Here is an 18,207-nt window from a genome sequence, read left to right as displayed (position 1 = left end):
TAAAAACGATATTAAATGCAAATGAAATTCAACACCATTTGCAACGACCACCAATAAACCTGCTTTTCATGTGTTTCTCCTTTGCTCTATGAAAACGACCCGAAAAATAATCCTTCTGCTTTCGAGCACGCACCATGTTCTCCTTCCTGCCATCATCTAAAAGTCTAATCAAACAGCTCAGCTCGCGCCCATTCATCGAGGCCAAGCGGATGCAAATAAAATGCACATCTCGAGCGCATCGATTACCGTGTTCGCACGTCATATTTTTCGTTGATCGCAAGTTGCCTTTGCTTCTGGCCGCACATATGGACCAGAATTGACTAGGACAATGCAGAGAGGAAACCGAGGATTAAAAAAACATACCCAACACACAGACAAAAAATACCATCACTAAACCAACAATCTCGGGCCAACGAACTCACACAACCGGCTTCCGTACCTCGCGGACTGCATCGAACGCGAAGGTGAAACAAAGCGACACACCGGCATCGACAGTGAAGGAAAAAAGACAAACACAAACTGCATTTGAAAAAGGATTTTCGATTTCGTTCTAGGCCTGGCGATGGGCGTCGAGTGTAGTTTGGCGCGGACAATCTCGCTGCCAGCAATTTTATGCATCGTCCCAATTCCATTTCAATCTGCACGATGCAATCGCGTCACTGCTTTTTTTTTTGCCGCTTCACTTTGCCCGATTTTCTTCCCGTTCTCCTCTCCCCGGAGGCCGGAAGCAAATCAGCGGACGCAGTCCTGGGAAAGAGGCGAATCAGTGAATCAGATTCATGCATTTCGGTTGATTCGCTTTTAGGCTGCTTCGTCCCGACCGCCCGACAGATGCAATGCCACCGCAACCGATCCGCGCGTGAGGGCAAAATTTATGACCAAAATGCATCGCGCACTCCCGCGTCTATGGTGTGCAACGGGGTAAAAAAAAAAATCCACTGTCCAACGGTGCAACAGCTGCCTACCGATTATTGAAATGCAGCCAAAACTGCGGGGGTTGCTGTGCTTGGGAGGGGAGCATGTGGGGGTTTGAGGGTTATAGAAAAAACAGCAATAAGAACAACAAGTTGTGTTCGAGATTCGTTGCACACGATGCACACTGCACATGGGACTTCCGATTGGCACCGAACAATCGGTTGAAGGAAAGCGAAATGTAGCACCAACAGCAACGAAAAAAAAACAACATTTTTAAACGCACATACCCACAAACACAACTATCATTTAGCTTTCTGTCCAAAATACGGGATGCTGGTTTTCATTGCTGGTTGCACTTTCGTAAAGCCGAACGACACAGTTTAACGATGCACCGGGAGTACACTGGCCACACGGAGTAGCCATACCATATGTTTCGTGTGTGTGTGTGTGTGTGTGTGTGTGTGTGTGTGTGTGTGTGTGTGTGTTTTCTCCCTCTCTCTCCTTTTGGATTCTATTTCTCTTCGTTTTTTTTTCAGACACGTCCAGATCCCAAGAGCATTACGGATGCATTTTGCTCCATCCACAAGCCACATGCAAATCTGGTCGACCGACGATTTGGATTGAAGTATTTAGGTCAGGTTTGGCCGCGAATGCACGGACGCTTCATCGTTTGGATTTCACTTTTTCGATCGCATTTCGTGTATCGTGTAATTGCATACGCTACTAATAACATTTTTCTTGTCCGTTCTCACGAATAGGCTTTTCGGAGTAAATGCGAGACATAAACATACACGTATATTATGGGGCACGATCGAATACAATTAGCGTGGATTTTCCTCAGTTCACACACAGTAAATTATTCAGTCGGGACGATCCGTAGGAAGGAAAAGGCGAAGTTATTAGTTTTGTATCTAATTACAAGTACACCAAAAACACATCGTTATGTCAACTCAATCTGTCTCAATATTAGAAACTAATAAATAGTATTTTTACATTGAAAATATATTAAGTTACTAATATAATCAAAACCAGCAGAATCTATGGTTTATTTAATTTTTAAAATTTAGATAAAACTCATTTCTTTCGATTATATTTTGAAGAAACCAGTCGCAACTTTCACGCATCCTGAGCTTCTCTCTCAACGGCTTGAAGCGCCATCTGTTGTTCGCAAGCGGAACCTATCATCGAATGTCCTGAAAGCTTCCAGAATGTGCAACGACTTTGCAACACGAACATTTGTTGTAACTCCAAGCAAACGGAAAAGGTTTGTTGTAAAAATGAACCAATAAACGTTAACCTAGCAATCTACCTTATACATTACATTAAATATATTGTATCAATTTAACTAATTTATTTCTATATTATTGAACTCCATTCAAATAACTATATTTCTCATCACATTAACATCTCACAATTATAAACATAGCTCCTTTTAATTTAATAAATAACACATCTCGCTCGAACACTTTCGATTCTACCCTAAGTTCTTCTTAAGGGGCACAGTACATATTGATCGTGATCGCGTACGTCAGCGGACTAGGTCCATTTATTCTATACCCAATCGCAGGCGTACCGAGCTGACCGTCTGTTTTGTCCACCGTGTACCCAAGCACCGAGTACTTGTCCGCGTTCATCGTCACAAAGTTGATATTCTTGTCGTTCGCATTGGTGTAGCTAATCGACGCTGGTAATGCTGATCCTTTCGAGATGGTTTTCGTGTAGCACAGCAAATTATCCGCGGGTTTAGTGCCGAAAAAGTAGCTCTGTTCCTGCGACACCACCAACGACAGTGCCGAACAGCCGGCCACACACATCGTACACAACGCCAAAAGCTTAAGCACAGTCATCGTTTTCCGTGAGTTGATTTTATAGCCTGTGATGTGCTTATCCGTTTTTATGCGTTCACCCAAATCGACTACGGGTAAACGGGTGCTACTTCCGACTGAGCCACAAGCCGGAAGGTAGCATCGTTTAAATACCAAAACTGTAACCAAAATCGGGGAACAAAACTGTCACCCCCTCTTTGGGAATGCAGTTCCGAAAAAAAAAACACACACACACACTCTAAAGATAACACTGCAGCTTTTCATATGCAGAAAATTGCATATGAAAGTAAATCCTCCCAATTGAACGATGGAGAAAGTTTGGTTTTATTTTAATGTTCTCCTTTTTTAAGCATTATGCACTTTCTATAACAGTACGAAATGTTTTTACTTTTTGAGATTTTTATTAAAGCCTTGTAAATTATTAATTAAAGTTTGCAAATGAATAAAAATGCAGAACGATCAGATTAAACCAATAAATAAAGTTAACAAATGACTTGTACTATTCTGAGGTGTTATATGATATAATTTCACACTATTAAAATAGTTGTTAAAATTTATAAAACAGCATTAATTACTGCATTCTACTAAATAAAATGTTTTATATCTGAACCAAGCACTGTACTGCATCTTGAAGATAATATTATTAGTTACATGTTGTCTTCGAAGGGCTTACGTTTTATAAAAGGCAATATTCGCATCGTGAACTATTGCACATTTTTTGGCCCATTTAAATTCAAAATTTTTGTGATATTTATTTTGAAAATAACGTCATAAGAAACGAATCAATATTTATGATTTTTTAAATTATTTTCACACATTTTTGGCCTAAAAATTATTATAAAATGATGTTCTTTTCGGACTTTAAAATACGATTTGCAGATAAAAAGATATCAACATTAAACGATTACTGTATACAATGAAATAAATTATTTATTCCTGTTTAATAAATACAAACAAGTAATAGGATACGCTTCCTTACGCTTCCATCGCATCGATCCCAAATAGGGATCGAAATTCCGTCTCATAAATTACTCTTATTTCCTTTCCGACTCGCTCAATTACTTCACACAGTAGAACTTTACTTCGATCGCGTACGGTAGAATAGACTTTGCATTGATTTTAATCGTCACAGAAACTGTACCCAGCTTACCGTTGGAAATATCGGCCGTAAATCCATGGGTCGAGTACTTGTCGGCCGCCAGCGTGATAAAGTTGATGTTTTTATCCTGAACGAGAAAACAGAAGATTTTTATTTATTTTTTGTTTAAACCAAAGAACTGTTCAAAAAACTTACCGCAGTCGGATTAGTATACGACACGTCCTGTGGCATGATAGATCCCTTCAACAGTGTCTTCGAGAAGCACAGTATATCGCTCGCACCTTTCGTACCGAAGAAGTAGCTCTGCTTCGACGTATTTACATCGCTCGAGCTGAAGCTAGTCCCAACATCCGTCACGCATAGGACGGCGATCAGCAATCCAACGACAGCTACGAACCCTCGCGATCGGTACATTCTGCTGGCACTGTACTGTTCTGTATGTCGATCCGAATACAGCCACAGAGCCGCTTTTATAAACTTATCCTCTACCTACAATTGAGGGTAATCGTAACCTCAACCTCAGTAACCTCATTACCTCGGTCGATACCGTTTTAATGTCCTTTCCAAAATATTGACCATTTTTATTTCGTTTTCGGCACTTTCTCACCAGCGGTCCAGAGAAAGTTGTTCATTTCCTTCTCCCGATCCGGAATCCGGATGTTGCAGAGGGCGCCTGGGGATGCTGCATGGCACCATGAAAATAAAAAAAGTTCAACCACAGCACAGCCGAAAAAGTGAAACATGTGTAATAAAATTTCACTTATCCCTCCTCGCTCCTCGAGCGGGTTGATCCTCCCGCACACCCGTGCTTCCGCAAGTACTTGGACGCTGTTGTCCACGCAATGGGTTCTATAAAAGTTACCGGTCTGCCGTGGGTATGTTTCAGTTCCGTGCATCCTGTCCTTCGCTGGCTCGTACAAGGAAATCGATAAAAATGCATCTCACGTACCAGCTGAGTGTGCTTTGCGTAGTAGTGATCCTGTGCAGTTTTCGGGCGCAGCCTACGGTAGCCTTACTGCAAACCAATACCAACCCGGCGGTAAAGGAGTTTGGTGTGGCGGATGCTGCCCTGGTACTGTGCTTCGACAAGACGGTCTATGGGCTTAGCCGTAGTCCAACATCGTTGGCTCATATTTCGGTAAGTGTGTGTTGTCCTACCGCGAAATGAAGCATCTAGAAAGACAGTAGAACTCACTTGCATAAAAATACTATTTTAGGACAAAAACATCAACTACGTCAAGGTGGAAACACTGAAGCCGGGCTATTACGGGGGTGTGATGGCAGAAATTACAGGTGGTGCCATCAAGAAACCGAACATCGTCATCACACTAACCGAGGGTGGACGAAAGTCGCTCTTTAAGAGTAATGTCAGAGTGCAAATGTATTGTGAAGCTTAAATTGTTATAATTTAAAATAAGAACATTATTTATTGTGGAGTTTAAATTACTAAAAGCAGAAAAATTTGGCAAATAAACGAAAGAATTGTTACTGTTGTAAATTATACAAAAATTTATCCAAAAAGCGAGCCAATAAGCATCTTGGCCCTTTAACTACTATAGTCTTAATAACAAACATTCCAAATAAACAACAAGCCTGGGTACATTCTACCCTTCATAAACCTTCACCTTCATCAGTGACCTCAAAATTCAGCTCACTTTTACTTCCATGGACATCAGCAAAACAACAACAACCAAATAAACAAATAAATGCTCATACAGCTAAGCCAACCATCCCCAAAAACGTCCCAAACCAAGCAAACAGTAAAAAAACGAAACAAAATGCAAAACCCGGTTTTATTTTATTGATATAAAAACCACGAAGTCCTCACCAGCACCGCTCAATCTCTACAATAGTGATCGCGAAGAAAGTCACTCTCCGTGCATCCCGGAAACGTATTCGTGTTTTAAAATTATTTCGAGACAGAATCCTCGCACCATTACCTTAATCTCAGCAAAGAAAATGGACCGCTTTTGCTGTTGTTTACTTTCGCTAGGACTGCTACTGATCGGTCTACAATTATCCAGCGGAAACCTACTCAACACCAACCAAGATCTGGTCATACAGTTCGGAACGTATGATGCGATGCATGTGCAATGCTTCTACCAGAAACTCTACTCCGGCATGATTAGTCCACAAAGTGTGACGTTCAACAATGTAAGTAAAAGTGGCGCATTAAAAAAAGCTGCGTGAAGTTGGTTGACTAATTGTTTATTTTGATGCTAGCCGGCTGCTAAAGCAATCAAGTATATCATTGTGGAATCGAACCAAAAACTGGACCTTGGTGGCATATCGGCCTCGGTCACGTCAGGCACGGTTGGGGACAGCAAGGCAATCACGGTGCAGGTAAACACATCACCCCAGTCGATTAAGTTCCTCAACAACTTTACGGTCAAAATGTTCTGCGAGAAATAAACGGAATCGATGGAAAACTTTGTGTTCTTTTCGTCTCCATTTGCTTTAGATTTCATATTCAATATACTTACAAGAATTGATATCCATCTTTCACAAATTTTTACAACATGGCAATACACAGCCACCATTCGTGAAAGGATCATCATAAACAATCGATCTCCGTATCATAGACAGCTCCCGCTTAAAATGGAATCTTTATTTCGATACTTAATTTCAAATCGATCACATTAAACACTTCCCCCCTTCGGACTGTATCCTTTCCATCGGGACAATCTCAATTACCCACAGTGGGCCGATCGATACATTGATTCCCAATCTCAATCGGTTCGCCTCGTTAACATTCTCCTCACCGATCAATCCGTTCCCTCGATGAACAATCACAAATCGAAACTCCTCTCCGGCTCAGCGACGGCGCTGACAGGTGAATGGACAAACCGCTGCAAAGAAGTCATTTCGAAGAGATTGATTTCCCCCCCGTCAACTGCAATGCGAGGCCTATACATTGTGGGTACAAGGGCAAACCGTGCTCGGTACCGTACCGAGTCTCCCACTAGTCAATCATTCGTGCATAATTTTTGCGCGAAAACAGAACCATTCTCGATCGTGATGCCATTTCACGGGTGCTTGACGGTGCAGTGTTGGGCAATTTTATGCTAAATTGCCGTCCTCCTACATGGCGCTCGGCTAGTCGCGGGTGTACGGTGTGGGAATTTATGTGTCTTCCTATGTGCACCGGGACACGACCGTTGCACAAAATGCACGACCGGCTGACGGTCAGTATCAAATGCGGGAACATTATTAGACAAGCTCTGCCGTAAATTAAGCTACCGACGGCGAACACAAAAAAAAACCTCCCGTCTTAAGGTGGTGTCAAGTGGTACCCCTTGTGATTGATCCTGAACGACATGATTGACAGAAAGGTAATAGCTCAGGAAAAAGTTTGCTTGTTGTGAAATAAAACTCTGCAGAGCTTGTTTTCGATAATATAAATTTGCTAAATTTAAACTCTAATTAAAGAAAACAGTCCTCTGAAAACAAAAACGTTTGCCAAACAAACTTAAAACAAAAAACTGCACACCAAGAATTTACCACTCACCACTGTGCAAAGCTACCAACCAACAAACGCCCACGGGAACTCTTCGTCCGCTTCGGTACACGATCAGCACCCCGGCACCCCGGTTTTTTGCTGCTTTGCCACAAAAGGAAAACACAACAATTCAACACCCATTCCCAACTTCCCAGCCCCACCCCATCAGGGAATCGGGAACCTTCACCTAACCATTTCCACCAAGGATCGCCGCCAATGCTTACCGGCCGTACCGTGAACGGAAAAACGTGGCCAGCGGACAACTGAACTGATTGTTTTTAATTATAAAAGTAATAAATATAAATGAGCCAGCGCATTAAAGGCGATCCGGTCGGAGGTATTTATTAAAACATGTGTCGTTCGTGCACGGCACACTAAGAAGCGGCTTTGGAGCGCACTGCAGTGCGAGCGCGCGACCACACTTGCACCCGCGAAGCTGTGTGGAATCGAACCCGTTTGCAGCAGCGCATGGAACGGAAGTTTAAGGAGTGAGCTCTTTTCCTTCTTTTTTGTTATCTACAATAACGTAGCGCACGGTATACGGGAGTGAAGCATTTCTGAAGCATTCGTGTAGAAAGTTTAGGAGTAAACAAAATAAACGACAGCGTGAAACGCACCTCGGTGTTACTTTTTTCATAAATTAATTTAATTGAAAGAATTTAACACTTTTTTACGAATTTTTTAAAATTTCTGGATATTTAAATAATAGTAAAATGGAGTCAAAGAAATAAGGAAAAACAAATAACCTTTTAGTTGACTTCAAACATGAATTAACATCGAAAAAACATTAAACAAAACAGTGAAAAACAAAAGGTTCAATAAGTTTCAAACACTGCATTCAAAGAACAAAGAAAGAAACGGAAAAATAAATTTTAAAGTATAATGAATATTGTCTTATTCTTTTTATTATATCTTTGGTTTACTCCTGCTACTCCCTTTCCGTATAACATTTATTCTTTTCTTGTATTCTCTTGAGTAAACGGCAAAACATAATTACATATGCACTATCGAAATCATGTTGTCAATTAAAGCCCCGTCGCCAAAAAAGGCAAAAATAAATTAGCGTTTAACCGATACAAAACAAATGAAAATTTAGATAAGAACTTGTGCCAGAAACCCGTACCCGTAGTGGAAAGCAACAAGAAAAAAAAACAGCAAACCTAACAAGCACCGACATGCCCAGTTGCATGACTAGGCGTGCATAAATTACTCACCGGCTCGAACGATTTGGTGATCGGAAACCACCACCATCACCACCAACCGGAGGGCGCGTGTTCCATCGATCGGATTGCATTCCATACGCCACTCCCACGAAAAAGGAACGTTCTGGCACGAAGTAACAACGAAAAAAAAGGAACCGGAAAACGGTTCGGGACAATCTTGGGCGCTGGTTTTGCGCGCTACAGAAAGGGCTACCGGTTCAGATTTGTCATTTCGAGACACACACACGCACGAGACGATGCTGTGGGCCACTGTGGGTGGGACAGTTTTTTGTCGTTTGGTCGCGCAGTGTGCACATGCAAAAGTAGTTTGTTGTTGGTGCTCGCTGTCTCTCGCTCTCTCTCTCTCTCTCCCGTCTCTTCTAGTTTCCCGTAGGAGCCAAACACACCAAACCATGCTCCGATCGAGTGGAGGTCCCTGCGCACAGATAGTGTCTATGATTTATTGCCGCTCGTGGTGTGATAAATAGCGCCCGGCGATCGAAAGCCGATCGAAATCGGTACCAGATAAGCATGGGAGGGTTCTCCATGAGGTGGTGTCTGTCCGGATTGCTTCCTTCGCGCCGGGCACCCTCTGCTTTTGGGTCCTGGTGTAATCGACGGCTGTACGATGGCGATTGGCTTGGCGCGGTTCACACAGCATCTGCAGCACTTTGTTCTTGGAAGGTTGGCAAACTTTTCTCGAACCGTTGGCACAGCATGGAGCGCGTGAAAAGTTGTCAAAACACTAGGAAAACCATTGACAGGATGCAATGTTTTTCTTATGTATCTCCGCTTGCCACGAATGCTTGTATGGAAGCAACATCGCAACCCATTACCAACGACCGATGTTCGATTTGTGTACAAGCGTAAAGATAAGAATCGCGTGAAATCGCTTGGCCATTGGAAGCCACTCTCGGTTTGACGCCAGGGGTAATTGGGTGGGGAAAATTGGTCGGAAAACTGGCGACGCTAAACCACGTCTTCGAGGCAGCGGTTCATATAGGCAGTCGTTTTCGCGTGCTTCTATGCGGTATATTACTCGATCAGAAAACGATATCTAATCTCGTGACAAGGGAAGTCGAGCCCGATGTGAATTAGTCCAGGCAATGATATCTCATTCGATGTCTCCGTCGTGTTGGCACACAGACACCTACCGCAGGCGGAACGCAAAGACAACATGCATGATAAGTTTGTAGCAAATAGGAGGAATATTGTGATGAGATAAGATTGATTAAAATTATTTAGAACAACGTCCAAAGAGATAGAACACACGATGATCATACGGGTATTTTTCCTTCGTTGCCTTTCTTGAGGATGTTCCTTTTAGAAAACCGTTGAATAAAGAGCAGCCTTAAGTGCCTATCTATAAAATAAAGCTGTAAAAGAAGATACTCAAAATTCAATCAAATCAGGTAACAAATCAGTCAACCTGCCTAACACACACTTCCAAAAGATACTTTGGAACGATCACCATCCTCAAATGCTCATGTTTTGTCATCCTTCATAGGAGGTTGGAGCATGTCTATGTCTGTCTGACGATCCAGCAGTCTCTCCTAGTTTTTAACAGTATCAATTTTGTACAAAACTTACTGTTCAATTATTGTGAAAATCTTAGCCGAAGACATGAAAGACAAACATTTTCGATCAATAAGGAAAAAGGTTTCGGCGTAAATAAAAATGTACTACAGCAGCTGAAAAACTGAACAGAGAATAAAAACGGAGACATTTCTAGGGAAAATTTACCCAGTTAAACCTATCCAGCTCAGAAGAATTACCTTAATAGCATGTAGTAATGTTCTTCATCTATTCAATTCTGTTCACCACAATCGAGTATAGACATTTTTCGCTTAACCTACATTCTTGATCTCGCACATGATGAAATCACGCAAAACGGATTAGAATCTGCAGCAATCGTGCATCGCCCACCAATAACAACCCAGATTGTATAATGCAACCGTTGATTCCTCCATCCATCTCACTACCCACCTGCTTCTCTATTATGCATCGATCATAAAACACAATTTTGCAATTCCTTTACGGTGCACAACACACCGTGTAGCTACATTCAACTTCATAGAGCGAACACATCCGTACAGCAAAACATAACGAAATAAGATCGAAATTGAAATTCATCACCCGGACGATCGGGCCCGAGATGTGTGTCAATCGATTGCAAATCTTCTAACACTGGGTCGCTGAAGCTCCCTACACCACACTGGCTCGCTTACCTTCAGCTAACCCGGGCAATAAAGACTGTCCATCGACGGTCCTCCACGGACCAGATCATTTGCTTCAATCGCGGGAAAATTATGGCAGACAGACATATCTTTGCTCTTCTTGCTTTTTTCCGTCCAGCAGACACACATACATTAGGCTACCGGATCGTTGATGCACATTCCAGTGCAGCTAGACCTAACACACCCGATCGATTTAACAGTGGTCACGTTCTTTTTCCTGCAGCCACCGTGGTTTCACTACTGCTGATGAAGCTCATTTTTCCCATGAATCTACTATTTCCTTTGATGCGTACCGCGATACCTTCGTGCCGTTGTGGAGTTTCACTCTTCGGAACATTCCTGGCCACAACGGTTGACAGTGGACGATGAAGGGATGTGGAAAATTTTAATCTTTGCGATTGGTGGTTTAGTTATGTCGGATGCAATTTGACATATTTCACTGCAGAATTTAGGATGTGAGTGTTGTGGAAAAACAAATGTTCCATAATCGGCATGACCTAGTGAGACATGAGGACATAAAGAAGAAGAAGAAGAAAAAGACAACGTTGATTTAGAGTATAGTAATCGTGGATGAATAGATTATTTAAAATCCAAATACTTTTTCTAATCACAAAAAAAATCCTTCAGACTTGTCATACAAATTTTCGCTGGCCAATTTGAGGAAGCTTTTAAACCACTTACTTTACCACAATTTGTGAGTATGTATACCGTACAATTGCCTTTTGAACCTACGCATTACGATTCCCTAGACCATCACTTAAAAGGACCCGCGCCAACAAAAGATACACGACTGCATTTCGTTTTATTTCTTCTGCCAATCCGTACCTCGACGGGTTCCGGCAGCTGGCAGCCGGCGACCAAAGTTATGGCTTCCGTTTACAATGGGTCCCAATCTGGGCCCGGCGTCCCCCAAACGCATGACGAAACCCTCGGCAAACGCCTTTGGTCTGCCTACGTCCACTGCAACCAGTGCTGCTGCCGGTTGGCTGTTGGCACCAGGACCGGGACCGCTTACTGCTTCCAACGCGTGCAGCCCATATTCGGCAGCGCAGCCGCAGAAAGCTATGACAAATGTAATTGTACAATAAATCCAAAACCCTTCTAGCAAACCGCAAGCTTGCAGCTCCGTTTGCAATTGCACCGATATTGTACCGAACACCAAAAACGGGTGCCGCCGTGTCAAAAAGCTCGGCCCGCACCGGCCGTCATCGCAAAAAACAGCATCGTATCTTGTCTACGCAAAACGTTTTAGATAGCCACAGATGGTGGTGCATCAATGGGATCGGCATCAGGCTATGTGTGGCAGAGCGAAAAAATAAAATGAGAAATGTTGTTGCTGCAATTGAGATCGGCAGACTTTCTTCCATCTCGGTACCAAAAAAGGACGGTCAATTTTGCGATTTATTAGGAACGATTAAAGCCATCGGTAGGTTTGCTTGTTCCGCACCGTATGCTTTTGCCGTACCTTGCAGTTGGTTGTTGGGCTGGGCGGCAACATAAATAAGTGACTTTATGAGGAAAACATTTATAGTTAAGCGTGATGTTTATGGTAAAAGGAATCGTAAAGTAGATCTAACAGGCGTGCATGGAGTTTGGAGTGTCACACAAGTATCGGGAAGAGATGGCCAAACGGGTCAAATGTGGCTGTTAAGAATTGCATATTAGAGATTGTGAATATGAAATACTGCTTGAAAAGAAATAAACCCAATGGTCCAACGATGAAAGATCATGAATTTTACACAGGGCAAAATTCATTCAGTACAGTAGGTATTTTTTCCAGTGCAATGATGTCTGGTCTTACTATACCTTATGACGAATAAAACCTGAAAAGGTTTGTAATTAGACACTTTATTTGAAGACAATATGCTGCTTCCAATCATGTATAGAGCCGAATTCAAGGACAAGCTAACTACTTGCTATGTAACAGCATGACATTTCACAACATAGCTCATCAACTGTGGCCTTCATATGAATTCCCTATAAGAAAAATGTGTTAAAACAATTACAAATGCTGTAATGTTACCCAAAGAAGCATATGTGACTCTCGCTAGAATACTATATTACAAATTAAAATTTAAAAAACTAATCCTCTAGCCTAGTAAGAGTCTGTATGCAGCAACATAGTACTTCATCGCTGCTTTCACGAACTATTTCTTTGCTATCACACAACTCCTATTTCCATGAAGCATTCGCCTCCAATAAAACATCATAAAATAGACGAACTTATTGCTTTCCTACCAATCACGATTACTGTGACATTCTCAACGATACTATTCTCACTATTCCAAGCTAACACCTGGTCGTCTGAAAAGTCACCATAGAACATGGTGTCATGTTTTCGCGCTTATCGGACCCAATCGTATGAACCCGCTAAGCTTCGCAGCATAAAAGAGATGCGAAATTCCATGAAATACAACCAACGAACAACCAACTCCGCATAGCTACGGAAAGAAACATACATTGTCCACTCGAGGTGTCTGAAATGTACGGCTTCTCCTACGTTCACCACGCTGCTCACACGTGTTCCTTCGGCAGTATAACAACGTCCATCTGGTGCAGCTCCCCCTTAGCGCCTTTTTTCTAAACATATCCAGCGTGCCAACAATATTTCGCCGAATAAATGGACCATTCGGTGCTAATCGTGCTAATAACTTATTCAGTCACCCTAGGCTACGGGCTAGAACCTAACGTCAAAAAATGCTCCCCCTTCCCAAACAACCCCCTGTTTCAGCTCTAAGCTTTCATCGGTGGCGCGGCCTTCATTCCACAATTAGTCACCATTCACAGGACGATCGCCTTAGAGCCGGTGTTGAAGAAAGAAAAAAAAACCCCGAAATTATGGACCGATTTTCACGCACCATGTCCGACGCAATGTTCTTGTATGTTTGGTTCATTTGAACTCGGTTCGGTGGGTCAGCAATTTGGTGCCCGATTTATTGGCCGATTGTTCTACATTTTTGATTTCGTTAATTACACCACACGGCACTCGGCTCGACCGTACTCGGCAAACCTGTTGATTGAGGGCGCGCGGACACGTAAACGGTGCATAAACGGGCATGTCCGGCGTCGGCGAGCGGCAACAATGTTGCGTCGGTCGACGTCTCCACTCAGTCTGTACGTGGTGTAGCCTGAAAACTACCTTCCCGTACAAGCCTAAAGTCCAGCCACAACACATAAACCCTTCACCATTCAGTCACCTTTAACCGCTGGCCGGCCGGTGGCCGACATCCTAAAGCACCCGAACCCGAAAAGATAAACAGTAACGATTATGGCTGACAACTGATACGGGAGAGTGGAAAACCCTTCGGATGTGGAGCGGAGATCAAGACGGGGAAAAAAGACGAATTTACGATTTCACCTAAGCCATAGATTCTGCGTCACCAGCACCACAACCTTGTCCACCCTAGCTGGGAAAGTCAACGAACCGGCGAATTGCGTTCCTGACGCTTCAACTCGATTGAAGACTTCTGGAGGGAAACGAATCATAGCGAACGTCAACAGCGAAACCTCGCTATGTATACGAGTGACGTGCTTGATTTAATGTTACGACCGGCATAAGAAGATCTAGCCTGTTCGTTCGGGGAGCTAGATTTTAAAAAATACACACACACGAACCCTGTTTCTAGCATATTATAGCTATCAAATAATGTAAAGGTAAATTATTCGATCGTCAGCCCATTTTTGAGATAACGAATAAATGGAGTTTCATCCCATTTTCTTAATTACTTTATTATAATTTTTTTTTCGACTATGTGTATACGTGAATTATGAAAAGGTAAGGCGTCCCCAAGGTTCCACGGACGCCAAGATAGGACTGAAAGATACTCTTTAACTGGAAGACTCTTGTGCTTATGCGAATGCATTAGTTTTATATTCTGATTTCTACTAACTGTCAGATATGATGGGCTGTTCTCTTGTGTTCATGTGATCGTTTGCCGGGTGCATGTTTGATAAAAATGATTGTATGATGTTTTGGTGGGTTGATTAACATAAAAAAACGACTAAAAGTTTAAAAAAAAACTGAGAAAGACATGTCTTTATCAGTAAAGCAAACAAGCAAAGACCTATACTTGAGCCCTCTAATGCTTTGGTTTTTGATTGCTTGGTCGACATTTATGTCAGTATGTCACACGGCATTAACTGGCATCGAGTCCCTTCCGGACCGCCTTGCCGTGCGCAGGACTGACTATCCAGCTAAGGGTAAAACATAGTCAACGAAAGTCAGTAACGACATCTCCAGGTTTTGGATGAACCACGAGCGTGCAGAGCTATATGAGGAACCAGACATCCTGACGGTGGCGCAGGCCGGCAGGATGCGATGGCTGTGGCATGTTATGAAGATGCCAGACTCATGCCCTACCAAGAAGGTCAGGGACCCCCAGTTCGGCACGAGGCGTCGGGGAGAACATCGAGTTCGTCGGCTGATCAGAAGCGGGACCTATCGAGGATCGGGTACCCAAATGGCTAGGAAGCTGCTGCCAGAGTTCGAGTGAACTGGAGAACTATTGTAGACCGGGCCATGTGAGCAGGTCAACTAGAGCGAGAGAGAGAGGTGCATAAAACACATAAATTTTATAAATGATATCCCTACGGGTTCCTACGGGTTCATCCATAATCTCTAGCCACACTAATTTCCAAAATTCGTGTGTCGTAAAATTTAAGTCTTATTATAAGTACTGTCGAGATCTTGCACCAAGTAAAACAGCAAAGAAAACAAATCAAAAGAAACTATTTTGCATATCTTTGTTTGTTATTTCCATTATTCATGCACATATTATACTCAACGATGTTATCTTTTTGGTGGTCGTGGTGAGTTGCGGCCCCCTAATTGCCTCACAATATTCCACAAAAGATAAATACCAATCAGCACTCGTTCCAAATTAACTCATCATAAAGTGGAAAAAAAAATACAAATCTTTAATAACCTCAGATTCACCGCTCCGCAAACAAGATCATACTCCGACACGACACAACAACAGAAACCAACAAAAAAAAAACCCCACAAATCGATAAAAAGCATCAAGTGAGTGATCGCAAGCAGGGGGCAAGCAGTTTTGTTTTGCTACTAAACGATCCTCGCGTCAGCGCGGCTTGAAAGCTGCACACGAAACAGACCCGACCATCGCGACAAAAGAGAGGTGGGCAACATTGTCGCGCGGGCATCGCATGTCGCCAGTGGCACCATTAATCATAGCCCGATTATAATACAACCCCCAAGCAGAGAGCTGTTGACATTCAAAGCGTGGTACCAAGCGGGGCTGCCTTCTTGGCATCTGAACAACCGGACACGTTTAAGGTGTGTTCAAGGTGCGAAACGTACTGATAAGCGTACCAAAGATAGGTGTCGGTTAACGAAGAAGAAGAAGCAAAAAAAGGACTTCTGTCCCCGCCAAACAACCCTACCAACGGTGCTAACAGTGCATCAGCGTAAGACGGTTTAGACGGAAGACAAATTGTTCCGCGTGTGATCGCGGAAGATGCAGCGGTTAAACAAAGGTGCATTTTTTTTTCCTTGATGTATCGCTCACCATTCACTGTACACCGATTGACAATCGATTATTACTTCATTAAGCATACACCGTGCGAATCGGGTGGGTTCGATTCGCCACGCCACGATGCACCGCCAGAATGCAGATGCAGTCTCATGGGATCGTCTCCCTTTCTTACCCGGGTTCGGGCTTACGATTGTCGCATCACAAATTGCTCACACACAGCAATCTGGCATCATCTAGCGAGCCCTTTTGGATGGTGGAAGGTGTGCCCGGGTTGCACAAACTACAGCTCCCATCACAATGGTACTTGGGACACTGTTTGTGTGTGTGTGTGCTTAAAGCCATGCACAATGCAGCAACGTGCAGCGACCGTTGTGGAGATCGGAATAGAAATAGAAGTACAATTCTTATTTATGGCACGTAGATTAATCCTACCTTCGCGCGTAGTCACAGTCGACGGGTGACTACAGTGGCCACGTTGAAGGCTAGCCTTCTTCGAGGGAGAGAGACCTGATTGAAGTCCTAGGGGTCTAGTCAGGAGCGTGCGGTTCGGGACAAGGGACTTTGGCAAAGGAAATAAAAGAAAAGCACCAAGCCAGCAAACAACAAACCCCCGCCGAACGGCTTAGAAATCAACTGCAACACACGTTCAAATATTCAAACGTGGCTGTGGCAGTAATTGACGTGCCCGTGTCCCATGAATGGTACGAAGACGATGAGGAAGGAGCTAGGGGCAGGAAGGCATGGAAAGAAGAAAATGCAATACGAGTCCAAATGCATTTGCTGTCAACCAGCTCCAGCTTACCCTTCCCGAGAAGGAGAAAGGCGATTGTGGTGGGTCTAGTTTTGTTGCCGATACGAATTCGATTCCATTACGAATTAAACCCGCCAAGACGGCCAGTTGTGCCCACGGGCCGTTTTTTTTTATTTCATTCTGCGACAGTCACCGTACACGAGTGTATATGTGTGTGCACCCTTACGCACCCGTTCTGCTCCATACGTAGCCGGGAGTCATCGAGTTTGCAAACACCACGCGAGATTGTCGACATTGTCATGACAGTGGCAAATTAATTTCCAATTCTACGGCTTCGAACCGGGGGAAACCGGGTTGGCGATTGTTTGTGGGCACTGCAACAAATGCTGCCCCGAAGCAGTGCCAAATCGTAGCCACGGCCGGGTGCAGTGGTAAATTGAGTTAATTGTAGCTGCACTCTCGGTCGGTGAGGGGTGGCTGGAGCAGAGTACATAGCGGCTGGCTAAGAATGTAATGCCGGCGTGGATGGTAAATGTTTATGGATTAGGAGTTTTTTTTTCTTTCGATCGACAAGGACTGGATTTGAAAGGTAGCACATACATATGGACAGCAATGTATGCGATGCGTGCCGCCATCATTCATATTGATTATGCTTATGAAAAGATTTTCTGATCGAAAGATAAGATACAAATCGGAACAGTTAATGTATACTGACGGGACACACAACATTGTGTATTTAATTTAATGCCGAACAATTGAAGTTGTTTTTTGCTTCAGATCAGCTCGATACTGTATCTAATGAATGATAATAGCTTATGTTCAACACATTACAATTTAATTAAAGAAAGAATTGTTATTTTAACATTTCGAGCTGTAGCGTGGATCAATGTTACAATTGATATGTATCTTTTAAAAATACCAACTCAAATCAAATCATTCCACATTTCATACTTTAGGTCTTACATCCCGAGTCGGTTTTTATGAGCAATAAACATAGTATAGAAAGAAAAGATAATCAATCATTATTAAATTATTTATTTGTATATTATTTATATTTTATGATGACGGCTTACCACCATGTTGTCAACACCGCTTCGTATGACTGTGTAATATACATAGATTATACAAGGCATTTCTTCACTATGCGGCAAATTTTGGAGAAAATGGCTGAATAGCAGTTGAA

At 43.0% G+C, this 18,207-nt stretch overlaps 6 protein-coding genes across 6 annotated transcripts in view; 2 read left to right on the top strand and 4 right to left on the bottom strand.

The window, feature by feature from the left end:
• LOC126561420 (protein Smaug) overlaps positions 1 to 18,207 on the bottom strand; it is a 469,519-nt gene that overhangs the window by 60,366 nt on the left and 390,946 nt on the right. The window lies entirely within an intron of this gene.
• Positions 1 to 18,207, bottom strand: part of LOC126562512 (protein hairy) — a 579,505-nt gene that overhangs the window by 306,498 nt on the left and 254,800 nt on the right. The gene's annotated exons all lie outside the window — the stretch shown is intronic.
• On the bottom strand, positions 2,406 to 2,762 carry LOC126563332 (uncharacterized). Its single transcript, XM_050219968.1, has one exon. The coding sequence runs from the start codon at positions 2,760 to 2,762 to the stop codon at positions 2,406 to 2,408; it is 357 nt and encodes a 118-aa protein (XP_050075925.1).
• LOC126563323 (uncharacterized) lies at positions 3,800 to 4,282 on the bottom strand. The gene is made up of 2 exons (XM_050219956.1): positions 4,036 to 4,282; positions 3,800 to 3,967 (listed from the first exon to the last, which is right to left on the bottom strand). Exons 1-2 carry the CDS (start codon positions 4,252 to 4,254, stop codon positions 3,800 to 3,802), a joined length of 387 nt encoding a protein of 128 aa, XP_050075913.1. The 5' UTR covers positions 4,255 to 4,282.
• On the top strand, positions 4,718 to 5,237 carry LOC126563253 (uncharacterized). Its single transcript, XM_050219884.1, has 2 exons — positions 4,718 to 4,978; positions 5,058 to 5,237. Exons 1-2 carry the CDS (start codon positions 4,718 to 4,720, stop codon positions 5,235 to 5,237), a joined length of 441 nt encoding a protein of 146 aa, XP_050075841.1.
• Positions 5,800 to 6,252, top strand: LOC126563324 (uncharacterized). Its single transcript, XM_050219957.1, has 2 exons — positions 5,800 to 5,994; positions 6,064 to 6,252. Exons 1-2 carry the CDS (start codon positions 5,800 to 5,802, stop codon positions 6,250 to 6,252), a joined length of 384 nt encoding a protein of 127 aa, XP_050075914.1.

The sequence above is a fragment of the Anopheles maculipalpis genome, chromosome 3RL (assembly GCF_943734695.1).
Source record: "Anopheles maculipalpis chromosome 3RL, idAnoMacuDA_375_x, whole genome shotgun sequence".
In the NCBI taxonomy this organism is placed as follows: Eukaryota; Metazoa; Arthropoda; class Insecta; order Diptera; family Culicidae; genus Anopheles; species Anopheles maculipalpis.
This window is presented reverse-complemented; position numbering and strand designations above follow the sequence as displayed.

Bases quoted from the DNA above. Each gene is read 5' to 3' on its own strand.
- LOC126563332 (XM_050219968.1), bottom strand. From the start codon at position 2,762: ATGACTGTGCTTAAGCTTTTGGCGTTGTGTACGATGTGTGTGGCCGGC.
- LOC126563323 (XM_050219956.1), bottom strand. From the start codon at position 4,254: ATGTACCGATCGCGAGGGTTCGTAGCTGTCGTTGGATTGCTGATCGCC. The intron at 3,968-4,035 runs GTAAGTTTTTTG...TTTCTCGTTCAG, and splicing joins CGTATACTAATCCGACTGCG to GATAAAAACATCAACTTTAT.
- LOC126563253 (XM_050219884.1), top strand. From the start codon at position 4,718: ATGTTTCAGTTCCGTGCATCCTGTCCTTCGCTGGCTCGTACAAGGAAA. The intron at 4,979-5,057 runs GTAAGTGTGTGT...ATACTATTTTAG, and splicing joins CATCGTTGGCTCATATTTCG to GACAAAAACATCAACTACGT.
- LOC126563324 (XM_050219957.1), top strand. From the start codon at position 5,800: ATGGACCGCTTTTGCTGTTGTTTACTTTCGCTAGGACTGCTACTGATC. The intron at 5,995-6,063 runs GTAAGTAAAAGT...TTTTGATGCTAG, and splicing joins AAAGTGTGACGTTCAACAAT to CCGGCTGCTAAAGCAATCAA.